Genomic DNA, 13,239 nt, shown 5'->3' on the forward strand with positions numbered 1-13,239 from the left:
TAATACCAAGCAGAGGGGGCTCTCAACTTGCTTCCCAGAGAGTTCACACTTCTGAACAGCGTATCTCACGGTTAATGGGAGAATTTCCAGAGTTACTTCATCTGAGATGGTAACAGTGTTACAGGAAGGCAGTGGAAACCCCACAAGTTTTTCCTCTCTCCAATTTTGGTCAAACTGTAAATAATTCCATTTTTGCTTACCAATCTCTGTTTCCTAATTCCTTTTAAAATACTGGGAAACTAGGTGGTAGGCTTGTGTAATAGTAGTAGACATGCACTGAGAAAAATTCTCTGAACTCTCTAATTGAATTACAAGGCTTAGTAGCACATTCTTGTAGTCTGCCAGTTGGGAAGTAGAAGCAGGAAGATTGGGAGTTCAAGATCAGTCTCAGCTACATAAGGAGTTTGAGACCAACCTGGACTATATGAGACCCTGTTTTTAAAAAGTAGGATCTAATTTTCAAGGGAATGTTAAGTCACTCTTTGACTTGGTCTCCATTTATCTGTAGTTACAAGGAGAAATGCTTTTGTATTTTCCCCCTAAATGTGTTCTGTGGAGGGACAGTGCTTCTTACTCTTTTTCATCAGCACATGTCCAAACTTCCCTCAACAGAGAAGGGAATAACATCTTATAATTTTCAAGCAGCTCTTAATTATTACTTTTTAAAATTTTTTTCTACTCATTATTACTATATCATTATTTGGAATAGGGTCTTTAACTCAGGATGGCCTTCAACTTGCAATCCTCCTGCCTCAGCTTTCTAAATGCTGGACTGAACAGATGTGTGGCCTCCCTTTTGTTTTGCTGTGGTGTTGGGGATTGAGAGCTTCGTCCTTGCTAGGCAGGTGCTGTCACACTGAACCTCACCCCCCAGCCCTGCCCCCAGGTAGTAAGCATATTATATAAACAGGGCTAACACTAAACTGCAAGTAGAAAATAGTTAGGATTTGTATATTACAGATATAAAAATACTTGGTGAGTTGGTTATATCAAAATGTCCCTACCTTCTGTTTTAAAAGAAGTACTTTCAGGAGTCCCTGAGTGAGTATTCTTTAATGGAGCTGCTTGGCAGAGCTGTGGTTCAGTCACATAGAGATCAAAGTGTTGGATTTTACTTTCTGTCAGTCATGTTGAGGGCTCTCACCAGCAGCCTTGTAAGATTACTAGTCTTGATCTATCTTGTAAAATTAAGAAGTCCATCACTAATACTAACCTAGTCTATGGATAGTGTTTTAAGAAACCATATGTTAAATGTTTTGTATTTGGGAATGTCTATCTTAGTTTGGCTTTGTTTCTAGTTTACTTAAATTCACTTATTACTAACAATTGAAAATTGCCAACAGCTTTAAGCCCTGCCACTGTTTCTTTCTGCTTTTCTCCCTCTCTTCTTCATTCAGTTGTGGTCTAGTCAAGAATAGTGAGGATTTAGAAATGGGTACAACACAGTAGCTTTATTTATGCTGCATAAAGCTTGTTATTACTGTAATGTCCTTCCGTGTATGTATGGGAGTGACTGCTCAGAGATTTAACAAATCCTGTAAAGTTAGTTCCTGCCACTCTTTATTCAGCTTTTCTGAGGGTCGCTTACTTACCCGTTAGGAGATGGACTTACCCGATTGCTCTGCTCTGCTCTTCAACAGCACGCTGTTTGTTCCTCTTGAATACAGTTTAGTTCTTTTAAGAGCAAATTGGTTAGGTGGTGGCCTAAAGTCACATCAAGAGCCTTCCTCAGGTGATGTATTAAAGGCTGGTCTCATAGGAAAGAAAATATTCCCTTGTCCTGGAAGGCAAGTGACAGAGATGGAGTGCTAGACCTGTCCCCTCCTTCCCCAGCCCAGGCTGACCTTTTGCAGCCCCTTGGTGCCTCTTGTTTTCTTATTTTTATAGAAAATCAATATCCCTTCTGACACAAACAATAGCTCAGAAGCAAGAATAAATGGGAGAACGCTGAGATCTCTGTCCATCACCTCTCCCTTTAACTGCCCCAAACTCTTTAATTACGTGTGTGCTTTGCTCCAGGTGTTTGTGACAGTGAACTTGCTAAATGAGGACCATTTTAACCAAAGATTGGGTGATCAATAACACTCTATAGCAGTAGCTTGTTGGATCAATAGCCTTCATTATTTCATGGTTAAGGTAAGTAGTCTCCTTTGCAAGTGGAGGTCATTAATCAGGGGTTACTGGGGCAGTGGGAAGAATATCTGTAGTGTTGGAATGTCGTGCTTGTCTGTAAACGCAGGTGCTGACCGAGAGCATGCTTACCTTTTTGCAGTTGGCAGCAGTCCCCGAAAGGTATAAAAAGGCTAGCAGAGACTGCTTATATAGGCTTAGTCTGCTTCTGCTGGTGAATCCTTCCAAAGAACTGGAAAACAACTCTGGAGGCACATATGAGATGACTGTATTTGCAGGTTTGTCCCTTAGGCTCTCCCTCCTGAAAAGAACTTTGCTAGGAAGTACAGAGCTAAATGGTAAATATGTAGCATTCTAAGGAACACAATTTGGAGCTCTTCTAAGGACCCTCCTCGCCACCCCCATCCCCATCCCAACACAGGAGATTGTGTTTCTTAGTCTACTGGTACTGTGAATTCATATCTTAAAAGGCATCTAAGAAACAGCTCCCATTACCTACTAGATTACTTAAAAAAAAAAAAAAAATTTAAAGCTGGGCAGTGGTGGTGCATGCCTTTAATCCCAGCACTTGGGAGGCAGAGGCAGAAAGATCTCTGTGAGTTCGAGGCCAGCCTGGTCTATAGAGTGAGTTCCAGGACAGCTGAGACTATACAGAGAAACCCTGTCTCGAAAAAAAAAAAAACCAAAAACAAAAACAAAAAAAATTTAAACATTTGGGCCAACCAGATGCCTCCGTGGGTGAAGCTGCTTGCTATCGAGCCTGAGGGATGATGTGATTCAGCCTCTAGGACCCATGAGGTGGGAGGAGAAAACCAGTCCCCTACAAACTCCTCTCATGCATGACACACATGTACAGCCAGTCAGTCAGACAAATGTAACCAACCATTTGCACACTCACATCATCAGCTGTCCTGTCAGTGAGGTTTCCTCTGTTTAGGCTGGTGTACTGCAGAATGTCATGTCAGTCTACCCAGAGGGGCAAGACCCAGTGTGCCTTCTCCCCAGGCAGTCCTGGCTTCAGAAATGCAAACAAGACTTGAACTTTCCAGGTGACATGTTGCTCCTTCCTTCACTTTCAACCTATAACCGAGTTTTCTGTTTGGAGTTTACTTGGATGGGGAAGGCTGGTTCTCTCTGTGTGTTTTGTATTGTGGATGGGAAGCTGCTACACGGTATTGAGTCCTGGGACATTGAGCCTTCAAGCAGACAGCTTATTATTACATGGCCAGGAAAGGAAAAAAAAATCCCACTTTGTAGTGCATTCTAGAGATTGTAGTGTTTCATATACCTCAGTTTGTTATAAATATCTAGGGTGGGGTGGGGTGGGGTGAGAGTCAGGAGATGATCCACTGTCAGTCTAGTAGACCAGTGTGAAGTGAAACCCCCAGTAGCCCTGGGGCTCCTTCAAAGCCTCCTCACTCATACCCATTTGTTAGGTGTGGATCTGGCAAAGGGGATAGGTCTGAGGCCATATAAGTATCTGTGGACAGATAAGAGCCAGTGGCCTTTGGAGACCTGGAAATAGTCCTAAGACTTGACAAATAGGATAGATGAGATCAAAAAGTGCTACACAGCAAAGGAAATAATTACCAGAGTAATGAGAGCCTCTTGGATGGGAGGAAGTTTGCCAGCTAGTCGCTGATTAATATCCAGAGTCTACAGAGAACTCAGAAATTTAAACACCAACGTAAATAATCCATCAGGAAATGGACATAGTATGTGAGCAGACAGTTCTTAAAAGAAGTACAAAATTCCAAAAAATAAGTGAAAAAATGTTCATTATCCTTAGCTGTCAGGCAAAACAAATCAAAACTACATTGGCATTCATTAAGCTTTACCTCAGTCAAAATGACTGTCAGCAAGAAGTCAGACAATAGCAAATGTTTGCGAGAGTGGGGTTGGGAGCACTTACACAGTGTTGGAGTGTAAATCAGTGTCGCTGCAATGGGAATTAGGGTGGAGACTCCCAAGACAACTGCTGATCCAGCTGTGCCATCCCTGCTCAGATCCCTGACAGGGTCCCTGCCGACACAGAGAGAGGAGGTACTTGCACGCCTGTGTTCGTTGTGATCCTATTTATCAGCTTAGCCGAAGAGAAGATACTGTAGACACAAATAATGGAATACTATGTAGCTATTAAGAAAAATGAAATCATATCATTCTCAGGAAGATGGCTGGTACTGGAGATCATGCTAAATGAAGTTAGCCAGCCTCAGAAAGACAAATATCACATGTGTTCCCTCTCTTATATAGAATCTAAACATTAAAAAAAAAAAAAAAATCATGGGCTAGAGAGATGGCTCAGCGGTTAAGAGCACCGACTGCTCTTCCAGAGGTCCTGAACTCAATTCCTAGCAACCACATGGTGGCTCACAACCATCCACAATGAGAGCTTATGCCCTCTTCTGGGCCGTGTCTGAAGAGAGCACTGGTGTACCCATACCGAAAATAAATAAGTAAATCTTTTTTTTTTTTTTTTTTAAAAATCAAATCAGTGGGGTAGCCATTTGGGAAGAGGAAGAGGCAGGAGCCAGCATGGGAGGAGAAGGTGGTCATAGGAGGGGTAGGATCTAGGTGTGTGGCATGCAGGTATGCTCACCAACACAGTGATGCAGCCTAAAAACACTCTAGAACATGAACTCTGAGGAACTGGATTAAATTCTGCTCAGTTTCATATATTATAAAAGAAATATTACAAATAATTTGGGACATGTTCACTTAAAAAAAGAGGCCTTTGGATACATTCTGTAGAGTAAGGGAAGGGGGAACATTCTTCTCAAAGTTCAGAGGAGGACAGATCAGGAAACACAGAACATTCTGATCTGTGAGTTGGAAAGCAGCTATTCAGACAAAATTCACAGGAAAGCCATAAGGAAATTTAAAGTGTAGTTATAATTACAAAACCAAGGATAGTTGAGTCGATGACATAGAAATTGTCAAAGTCTTCCTAGAATGCAGATGGAAGAGACGTTGGTGAGAGGACATCAGGTGTGGGGACAGGGATTAGAGGCGCAGTCTGTTAGCATTGTCCCAAAGAGGATGTGAGGGTGTTGGAAAAGAAGGAGTTAGGAGATATAACTGTCGGGAAAAATTCCTCAATTAAAAAAAAAAAAAAAAAAAAAGAAATTAAACCTAAAGTTTTAAAGGGAGAACTAATGAAAGCAATCCTCTCTCCGTACATGTTGTGGCATGTTTTTATGTTCTGCATTGGCAGTCTTTGGGATCAGGTATGAAAGCAGATTCTAATAGGAAGAAAACTACCATGGCCTTCATCCTCCATGATAAACATGAGGGCTGTGTTTGCTCGCATTATTTTGAGGAGAAAAGCATTGTCTCTTGTTCTGGATTTTACACATAGAAAAGATACATCTTATGTGAAAGGCAGCAGAAAGTTTTAGAAATGGGGGCTAGAGACATGATTCAGTGGTTAAGAGCACTGGCTGTTCTTCAGAGACTTAATTTGACTCTCCACACTCACATGGTGGTTCACAACCATCTGTAACGCCACTTCTGAGGGCATCGACACCTGCTACTGGCAGGCACTAGTCATATACAGGGTACACAGACAGCTACATGTAAGCAGAGCACCTATACACATACACAAGACTTTAAAAAGCCTCAGAAATATAGGCCTCGTAAATAGGTAGATACACATTAAAAGGATGGATGGGTGCCTCTGAGCTTAGTACCAGCCTAGATTAGCTAGCATACTACCCAACTCTTTAGTCCCTTTCTGTTCATGATCATGTGGCCTGGAGAGTCTGCTGTCTGCATAAACTACCATTCTAACTCACAGAACTAGTCTGGAATTGGAGGCAGAGCTGTCTCTGAGAGACCTTGTGGGGATCAGGTTCATGATGACGTGTAATTGCAGAGGCCCCACCTCTGCCCAGAAGCATGGCAGAAAGCAGATGGGAAGAGCAGGAGTGTCTCTGGGGACAGGGGGACATTTTTCTCCCTTTTTTCTCCTAGATTCTAAAATACTTTTAAAGTTTTTGTTAAATGCATTTTTACCTATTTTGAATAGTTAACGTCTTAGTCAGGGTTTCTATTCCTGCACAAACATCATGACCAAGAAGCAAGTTGGGGAGGAAAGGGTTTATTTGGCTTACATTTCCACATTTGCTGTTGATCACCAAAGGATGCAGGACTGGAACTCAAGCAGGTCAGAAAGCAGGAGCTGATGCAGAAGCCATGGAGGGATGTTCTTTACTGGCTTGCCTCCCCTGGCTTGCTCAGCTTGCTCTCTTATAGAACCCAAGACTACCAGCCCAGAGAGGGCACCACCCACAAGGGGACCTCCCTCCCTTAATTGATAACTGAGAAAATGCCTTATAGCTGGATCTCATGGAGGCATTTCCCCAACTGAAGCTCCTTTCGCTGTGATAACTCCAGCCTGTGTCAAGTTGACACAAAATTAGCCAGTACAATTGACCCCTTGTCAACTTGACACACAAAACACATCACTAGTAAGCCTCAACCCTTAGTTTCTTATTTATCCCCAAGATCTAAACAACTTTAAAAGTCCCACAGTCTTTTACATATTAAAAGTTCAATCTTTTTAAAATATCCAATATCTTTTAAAATCCAAAGTCTTTTTACAATTAAAAGCCCCTTAACTGTGCTGCTTGTGGACGTTGTACATCGTGGTGCGCACTAGGCTCCGCACCACGATGTACAACGTCCACAAGCAGGTTGGGGAGGAAAGGGTTTATTCGGCTTACATTTCCACATTGCTGTTGTGTTGATCACCAAAGGATGCACAACTGGAACTCAAGTAGGTCAGAAAGCAGGAGCTGATGCAGGAGCCATGGAGGGATGTTCTTTACTGGCTTGTCTCCTCTGGTTTGCTCAGCTTGCTCTTTTTTTTGTTTTGTTTTTTTGGTTTTTCGAGACAGGGTTTCTCTGTATAGCCCTGGCTGTCCTGGAACTCACTTTGTAGACCAGGCTGGCCTCAAACTCAGAAATCTGCCTGCCTCTGCCTCCGAGTGCTGGGATTAAAGGCGTGTGCCACCACGCCTGGCTTCAGCTTGCTCTCTTATAGAACCCAAGACTACCAGCCCAGGGAGGGCACCACCCACAAGGGGACGTTCCCCTTGATCACTAATTGAGAAAATGCCTTACAGCTGAATCTTGTGGAGGCATTTCCTCAACTGAAGCTCCTTTCGCTGTGATAACTCCAGCCTGTGTCAAGTTGACACAAAATTAGCCAGTAGTTAACCTAAAAGCTTTAGTTTTTGTGATAATAAGTCATAAATTTCTGTTTAGTTTTAAATATATGTAAGTTATGTGTAAGAGATAAATTCTTTTTAAACTTTCTGGTTAATAAATAGCAACAAACCTGTGTGCTAACAACAGTTTAGTGTGTGTGTGTGTGCATGGGTGTATGTGTGTGTGTTGTATGGGCACTCAGATGTGCACTCCTGGGTGTGGAGGCCAAAAGAGCACATTGGGTGTTTTCCTGTCTGTCTGTCCCCTTAGTCCTTTGATCTCCCACCGACACTGGAACTTTGTGATTTTCTGTTAGGCTGTCTGGATAGCAAGCCCCTGTGGCACTTCTGCCTCTCTCTTCACTATATATGCCTTCCGAGGACTGTGGCGGTATAAGTGCACTCAATAATGAGGCCCGGGCTTCTCTCTCCAGAAGAGGAGGGAGAAGATTGGAGGCATTGCTAAATGACCCTGAGAGGGATGCAGAAGTGTCTCCAGTTGAGAAGGACTGTTGATATTCCTCTGCTGAGATGGGGTTTTCACTTCATTGGCTCAGCTTTATATAATAACATGGGTTTCAAATTGAGAAAATGAAATAAAACCAAACAATTGTGTTTTTTTCGTATAGAATAAATATCCACAGATTTAAAACTGAGACCTTGTGTTTATTTGAAATGATAACCTTTAATCCTCCCAAAAGTACATACAGTTCCTTTTCAGAATTTGGAAAGAGCAATATTCAAAGACAAAAGCAGGCCTGTCACAGTGGCTGAGGGTTACAGTGCTGGGCTGGCAGTGATTGAGGTGGTGGCAGTAGGTGAGCGAGCGGTATCAGGCAGTTTATTGGGCTCATTCCTGTGATACATGCTTATGTGGATGTGATCCTGTGCCCAATCATCTGCTCCACTGAGAGAGCCTCTAATTACAAGGAGGCTCTGGTGGACACTTAGATGGATGGATGTGGGATAAAGGAGAGTGCCACTGGCAGAGTGTAAGTGATAAGTGGGTGCCAGCCACCTTTTAATTCTAATAGAATGTGGGCGGGAGGATCAATCTTTAGAGGAGCTGGCTAAGGTAGCTTTCTTTACACTTCTGTTATTTCGTTTGGATGTGCTTCAGTAGCTTTTCCAATAATACTGAAGTAATTAGATAATACAGTTGGTAGTCCAAAATCCTGGCTCTAATTTTGTGTCTCATTTAAAATGGTGATCATGCTGCTCAATGAAATAAGGAAACTTTTTCTTTTAGTAGAAAGCATTGTAGAGCAGTGTGGGGTCAGTGAGATGGCTCAGTAGGTAAAGGTGCTTGCTGCTGTGCCTGGTGATAGAGTGCAGCCTCTAGGATGCACACGGGGGAAGGCAGGCGAGAACCCACTCCCAGAAGTTGTCCTCTGACTACCACACAAATGTACAATCACGTCTACACAAGTGAGTGAGTGAGTCAGAGAACTCACCTCCAGACTTGTCTCAGACCACCTCTACATTTCTTTTTATCCTCCTATGAATCTTTTAGAGATTTTTCTTTTTAGCTGTTAAAGGGGATGCTTTTTCTCGTGTCATGAGGTTAAACTCCAGACCTGCACTATCCCTTATTAATTGAGGAGTATTTGTCTTTGGGAAGCACTCTCCTAATTATTTCTCTCTCTCTCCCATTAGCTTGACTAGGAGTATTTATCAAATGCATTGTTTAAGTTGCCGTTGAGATGTCCTTGTTGGTTTGGGTGTGATTCCAGCCGTGTCTAGTAAACACAGAGCAAGTGCTTCCTCAGCGAAACTCTGGGCTAAGGCGGAGAGGGTCTCTTCCCTTCACCTTCCTGTTGGAAATGTCTTTATTCTCCCATTTCAGGATTGGATGGGGGGGGGGGTTGTAGTGTTGCTGGTGATTTGAAATTAATGGAAAGAGATTTGACAGACGTCATGATAAACACCTCTGTAGTTTTTTAACATTAAAACTGGAGCATCATCATCTCAGAGTAGAACTTGCTCTGCAGTGAGCTAGCTAGCCAGTATCTGAGGACTCCGGGCTTTGCATTCTCTGTTGCTTACCTTTATGGATGAGTGCAGAAGCCCTGGGTGGTGCGTAAATGAAACAAGTACACATGGCTGCCTCCAATAACACTTTATGTACATTGAAATTTGAATTTTATATGGTTTCTACATGTCAGAAAATACTCATTTTTGAGTTTTTTTTTTTCCCCAACCACTGAAAACTGTAGAAACCATTTGCTGGCATCTGCACTCTGCTGCATAGGTAAGCGCTGTGACAGAGAACAGACTGTCCACAGAGTCCTCCTGCGTCAGACCAGAGCGAGAGGAAAGGAGAACAGCCTAGCACTTGCGGCTCCCTGCGGCTTTTATAACAGTGGCTTTAAGGATTTTGAAACTAGTTTAATATGTAAGAGTTTTAGCTTTCTTCTCTCACCCTTTGAGGGCAGGATGGATAAACTTTACTTGTTTCTTCTGTGTGAAATTTACGTATTAGCTTGACTAATGGGCTGAAGTGAAGTTACAGAGACAACTGGAATATTTCCATTGGAAATCATTTTTGACGGGAGTTGATGAGCTGCCTTGTCTTTTCCTTCTCCCCAGTGACACTAGCAGTGTGTGCAGCAGCAGTGACACGGGGCTCTTCACCAATGACGAAGGACGGCAAGGTAATCTTAAAGTGTTAAAGGGTTAATGTTGTTAAAGACTCTTAGCTTTTAATTTTTAAATTATATATACACCTGTGTATCTGAGTGTAGTGCAGTCACCCACCGAGACCAGAAGAGGGCGTCAGATCACCTTGGGGCTGAAGTTACAGGCCATTGTGTGAGCCACCTGGTATAGGTGCTGGGAACCAAACTCTGGTCCTCTGGAAGACCACACTGCTTAGCTATTTCTCCAGTTCCCTGGCAAAGTACTCTTGAATCCAGCTTTGGGACTTTGTCTCAATGATTGATTCTGATGACTGTGGAATGACTTATTTATGGTGTATGAAGTTTTACTTCGGGAATCGTGAAAATTTCAGATTTTCGGAGCTGCTAGAAATGAAATACATTTGGAGTTGGTCTCTAGAATCTGATGTTTTTACAATCCCTAAAGTGGTTCTTACATAGTAGATTATCACTGGAGAATCATTGGTTTGTGGGATCAGAGCATCAAGGATGAGCTAGGGAAAGTTTCTTTTAGTTATAACCAATAATATTCTGATATGTAATTTTTATTTATTCTTTATTTTTTTTAAGATTTATTTTATTTATATAAGTACACTGTAGCTGTCAAACACACCAGGAGCAGGCTTCAGATCCCATTACAGATGGTTGTGAGCCACCATGTGGTTGCTGGGAATTGAACTCAGGACCTCCAAGAGAGCAGTCAGTGCTCTTAACCTCTGAGCCATCTCTCCAGCCCGATGCGTAATTTTTGGGTTGGGGGGTGGGGGTTGGGGAACATATTTGTATTTTTACTGAGAGATAACTTTGATGTTATTTACGTTTAAATGTCTGAAGATTATTAGTCATGTGAATAAATACTGTAGTGTCCTAGGTGAATATTTAATAAATGTCCTTAAAAGTCACCATATATCCACTTAAATATGCATTTTATTTCCCTGAAGAAACCCTGATTTATAGTCCTTATCTGAGTGTGTACATGTACGTGTGTGCAAGTGTTATGTGTCTGCACATACACACTCTTGTTCCTTGTATCTGTTATCTCATGATTTTGTTTTGTTTGGTTTGGTTTGGTTTTTCGAGACAGGGTTTCTCTGTGTAGCCCTGGCTGTCCTNGAACTCACTCTGTAGACCAGGCTGGCCTCAAACTCAGAAATCCACCTGCCTCTGCCTCCTGAGTGCTGGGATTAAAGGCGTGCACAACCATGCCCAGAGCTTGTTTGTTTTTAGATGTTTTAAATTTTATGTATATGAGTGTTTTGCCTGCATTTATGTAACATGTACCATGTATGTGCTTAGTACCCTTGTAGGTTAGAAGGTGTTGGATCTCTGGACCTGGAGTTATGTAGATGGTCATGATTCACCACGTGGGTGCTGGGAACTGACCTCATGTCCTCTGTAAGAGCAACAAGTGCTCCTAACTATTAAGACATCTCTCTAACCTCTGCTTTTTAAAAAATTGCTTATTGTGTTATGTATTTTTGGTGCTTTCCTTTGAGTGAGTCCACAGCTTGGAATTATCGTTTTCATATACTTACTTATTTTATTTTTTGTGTATGTGTGTTTGTGCCTGAGTGTATGTATGCGCATCATAAGGGTACATGGACCTGAAAAGACATCAGATTCCCTGGAACTAGGGTTGTAGGGCAGTTGTGAGATGCCATGTAGCTGCTGGGGACCGAACTCAGGTACTATGCAAGAGCAGTAAGTGATCCTAACCCGGAGTTATCTCTCCAGCCCTTGGAATTATTTATAACCATGACCCCTTAGACACTGCCTGGAATGTAAGAGCCCCTGTTAAGTTGACAAACGTGGGTAAGTGTAAGGCAGGATGCAGTGAAACCACCGAATTAGATTACTCCATGGGTAGGAAAACTATGTAGTGGGGTCACACTGCCAAGGCTGTCTCTAGGATCTCCCGGGAGGCAGAGAGAAACAAAATGGCAGGACAGCGTGAGGAGTTTGCATGATAGTCTCCCAAAGTCTCTTCTAGCTCAGTGAGTTGTTACCCCCCCTCCCCGACTTTGTTTTTGTTTTTGTTTTTTTGAGAGGGTTTTTCTGTGTAGTTCTGGCTGTCCTAGAACTCACAAGAGATCTTCCTGAGTGCTGGGATTAAAGGAGTGGGCCACCACGTCCACCTACAAGTCCTTTTAAAAATGTTTATTATTGGATCATGAGTGAATTGTAAGAACCAAAATTCTGGATTAATCATTGTCAGAAAACATAGCCTAATGGGTTTGCACCTTGCAGTGCATGTCCTGAGAAAAGCTTCTGGATAAGAGTGGAATGGACATAGGCCGGACATGGTGGCACACGCCTGTAATCCCAGCACTCGGGAGGCAGAGGCAGGCGGATTTCTGAGTTTAAGGCCAGCCTGGTCTACAGAGTGAGTTCCAGGACAGCTGGGGCTACACAGAGAAACCCTGTCTCGAAAAACCAAAAAAAAAAAAAAAAAAATGGAGTGGACATGTCAAATTTCATAAACTAGCATACACACTGTCCTGATCCTCCTGTGTCATTGGCTGGTTGTAGAATAGTGTTCTCAGATTGTGCTCTCCATACACACTCAGCTTCATGAGGGAACTTGCTAGTATTTGGTTCAAATCAGAATCAGAAACTTTGTCTGGCATGTGTCTTCCTTCCTGTCTGTCGACATCCCCTCACTTCCCCACATCCTGGTTTCAACAAGCCCTCTGGTGCTGCTGATGCTTGCTGAGGCTTGGGAATTCCTGTTTCTGAGACAGCTGTTTGCAACGTATGTTTATAGTGAGACATGGTTATACACCAAAGAGTAGCTTCTTTAGTGTTTGGTGATATACCTGCTATTTGCAGGATACAGGTCTCACTGCCCCCTTGGAAAGTTGCACATTAATTCTAAGAGTCATTATTATTTTGAGTGTCAATGGGGAGGTGGGATCTGGTATGAGAAGGAAGGCAACATGAACTCTAGTTACTGCTGTAATATTTTACTGTACTCCTGTGGTCTGGAAAGGGAATGACATGTCTTGCTATTGGCAGGAATACACTGTAGTGGAAACTAAGCTGTTGTTATTGTAGCTAGTTGGAAGTTTGAACCCAGAGTTTGAATGTATGGGTTAGTTGGGACCTTAGTCGTGGGCTCAGGGAAATGACGTAGTTTCTTGAAAAGCCTTAGGGGGTTTTATTGCTTGTTACTGTGGTTAGTTTTTTCCTGGAAGCTTGGATTTCTGGTTCAAAATTGTTTTTTGTCCTATCAGTGAGATACC

The 13,239-nt window shown here is 42.5% G+C and overlaps 1 protein-coding gene across 2 annotated transcripts in view; it reads left to right on the forward strand.

Annotated features, from left to right (window-relative positions):
• Positions 1-13,239, forward strand: part of Gpatch2l (G-patch domain containing 2 like) — a 51,240-nt gene that overhangs the window by 5,540 nt on the left and 32,461 nt on the right. For both annotated transcript variants that reach the window (XM_021201690.1, XM_021201688.2), the window contains exon 3: positions 9,930-9,994. In XM_021201690.1, the coding sequence (XP_021057349.1) occupies positions 9,930-9,994 (65 nt within the window). The remainder of the gene's footprint in view (positions 1-9,929; positions 9,995-13,239) is intronic.

The sequence above is a fragment of the Mus pahari genome, chromosome 7 (genome assembly GCF_900095145.1).
Source record: "Mus pahari chromosome 7, PAHARI_EIJ_v1.1, whole genome shotgun sequence".
In the NCBI taxonomy this organism is placed as follows: domain Eukaryota; kingdom Metazoa; phylum Chordata; class Mammalia; order Rodentia; family Muridae; genus Mus; species Mus pahari.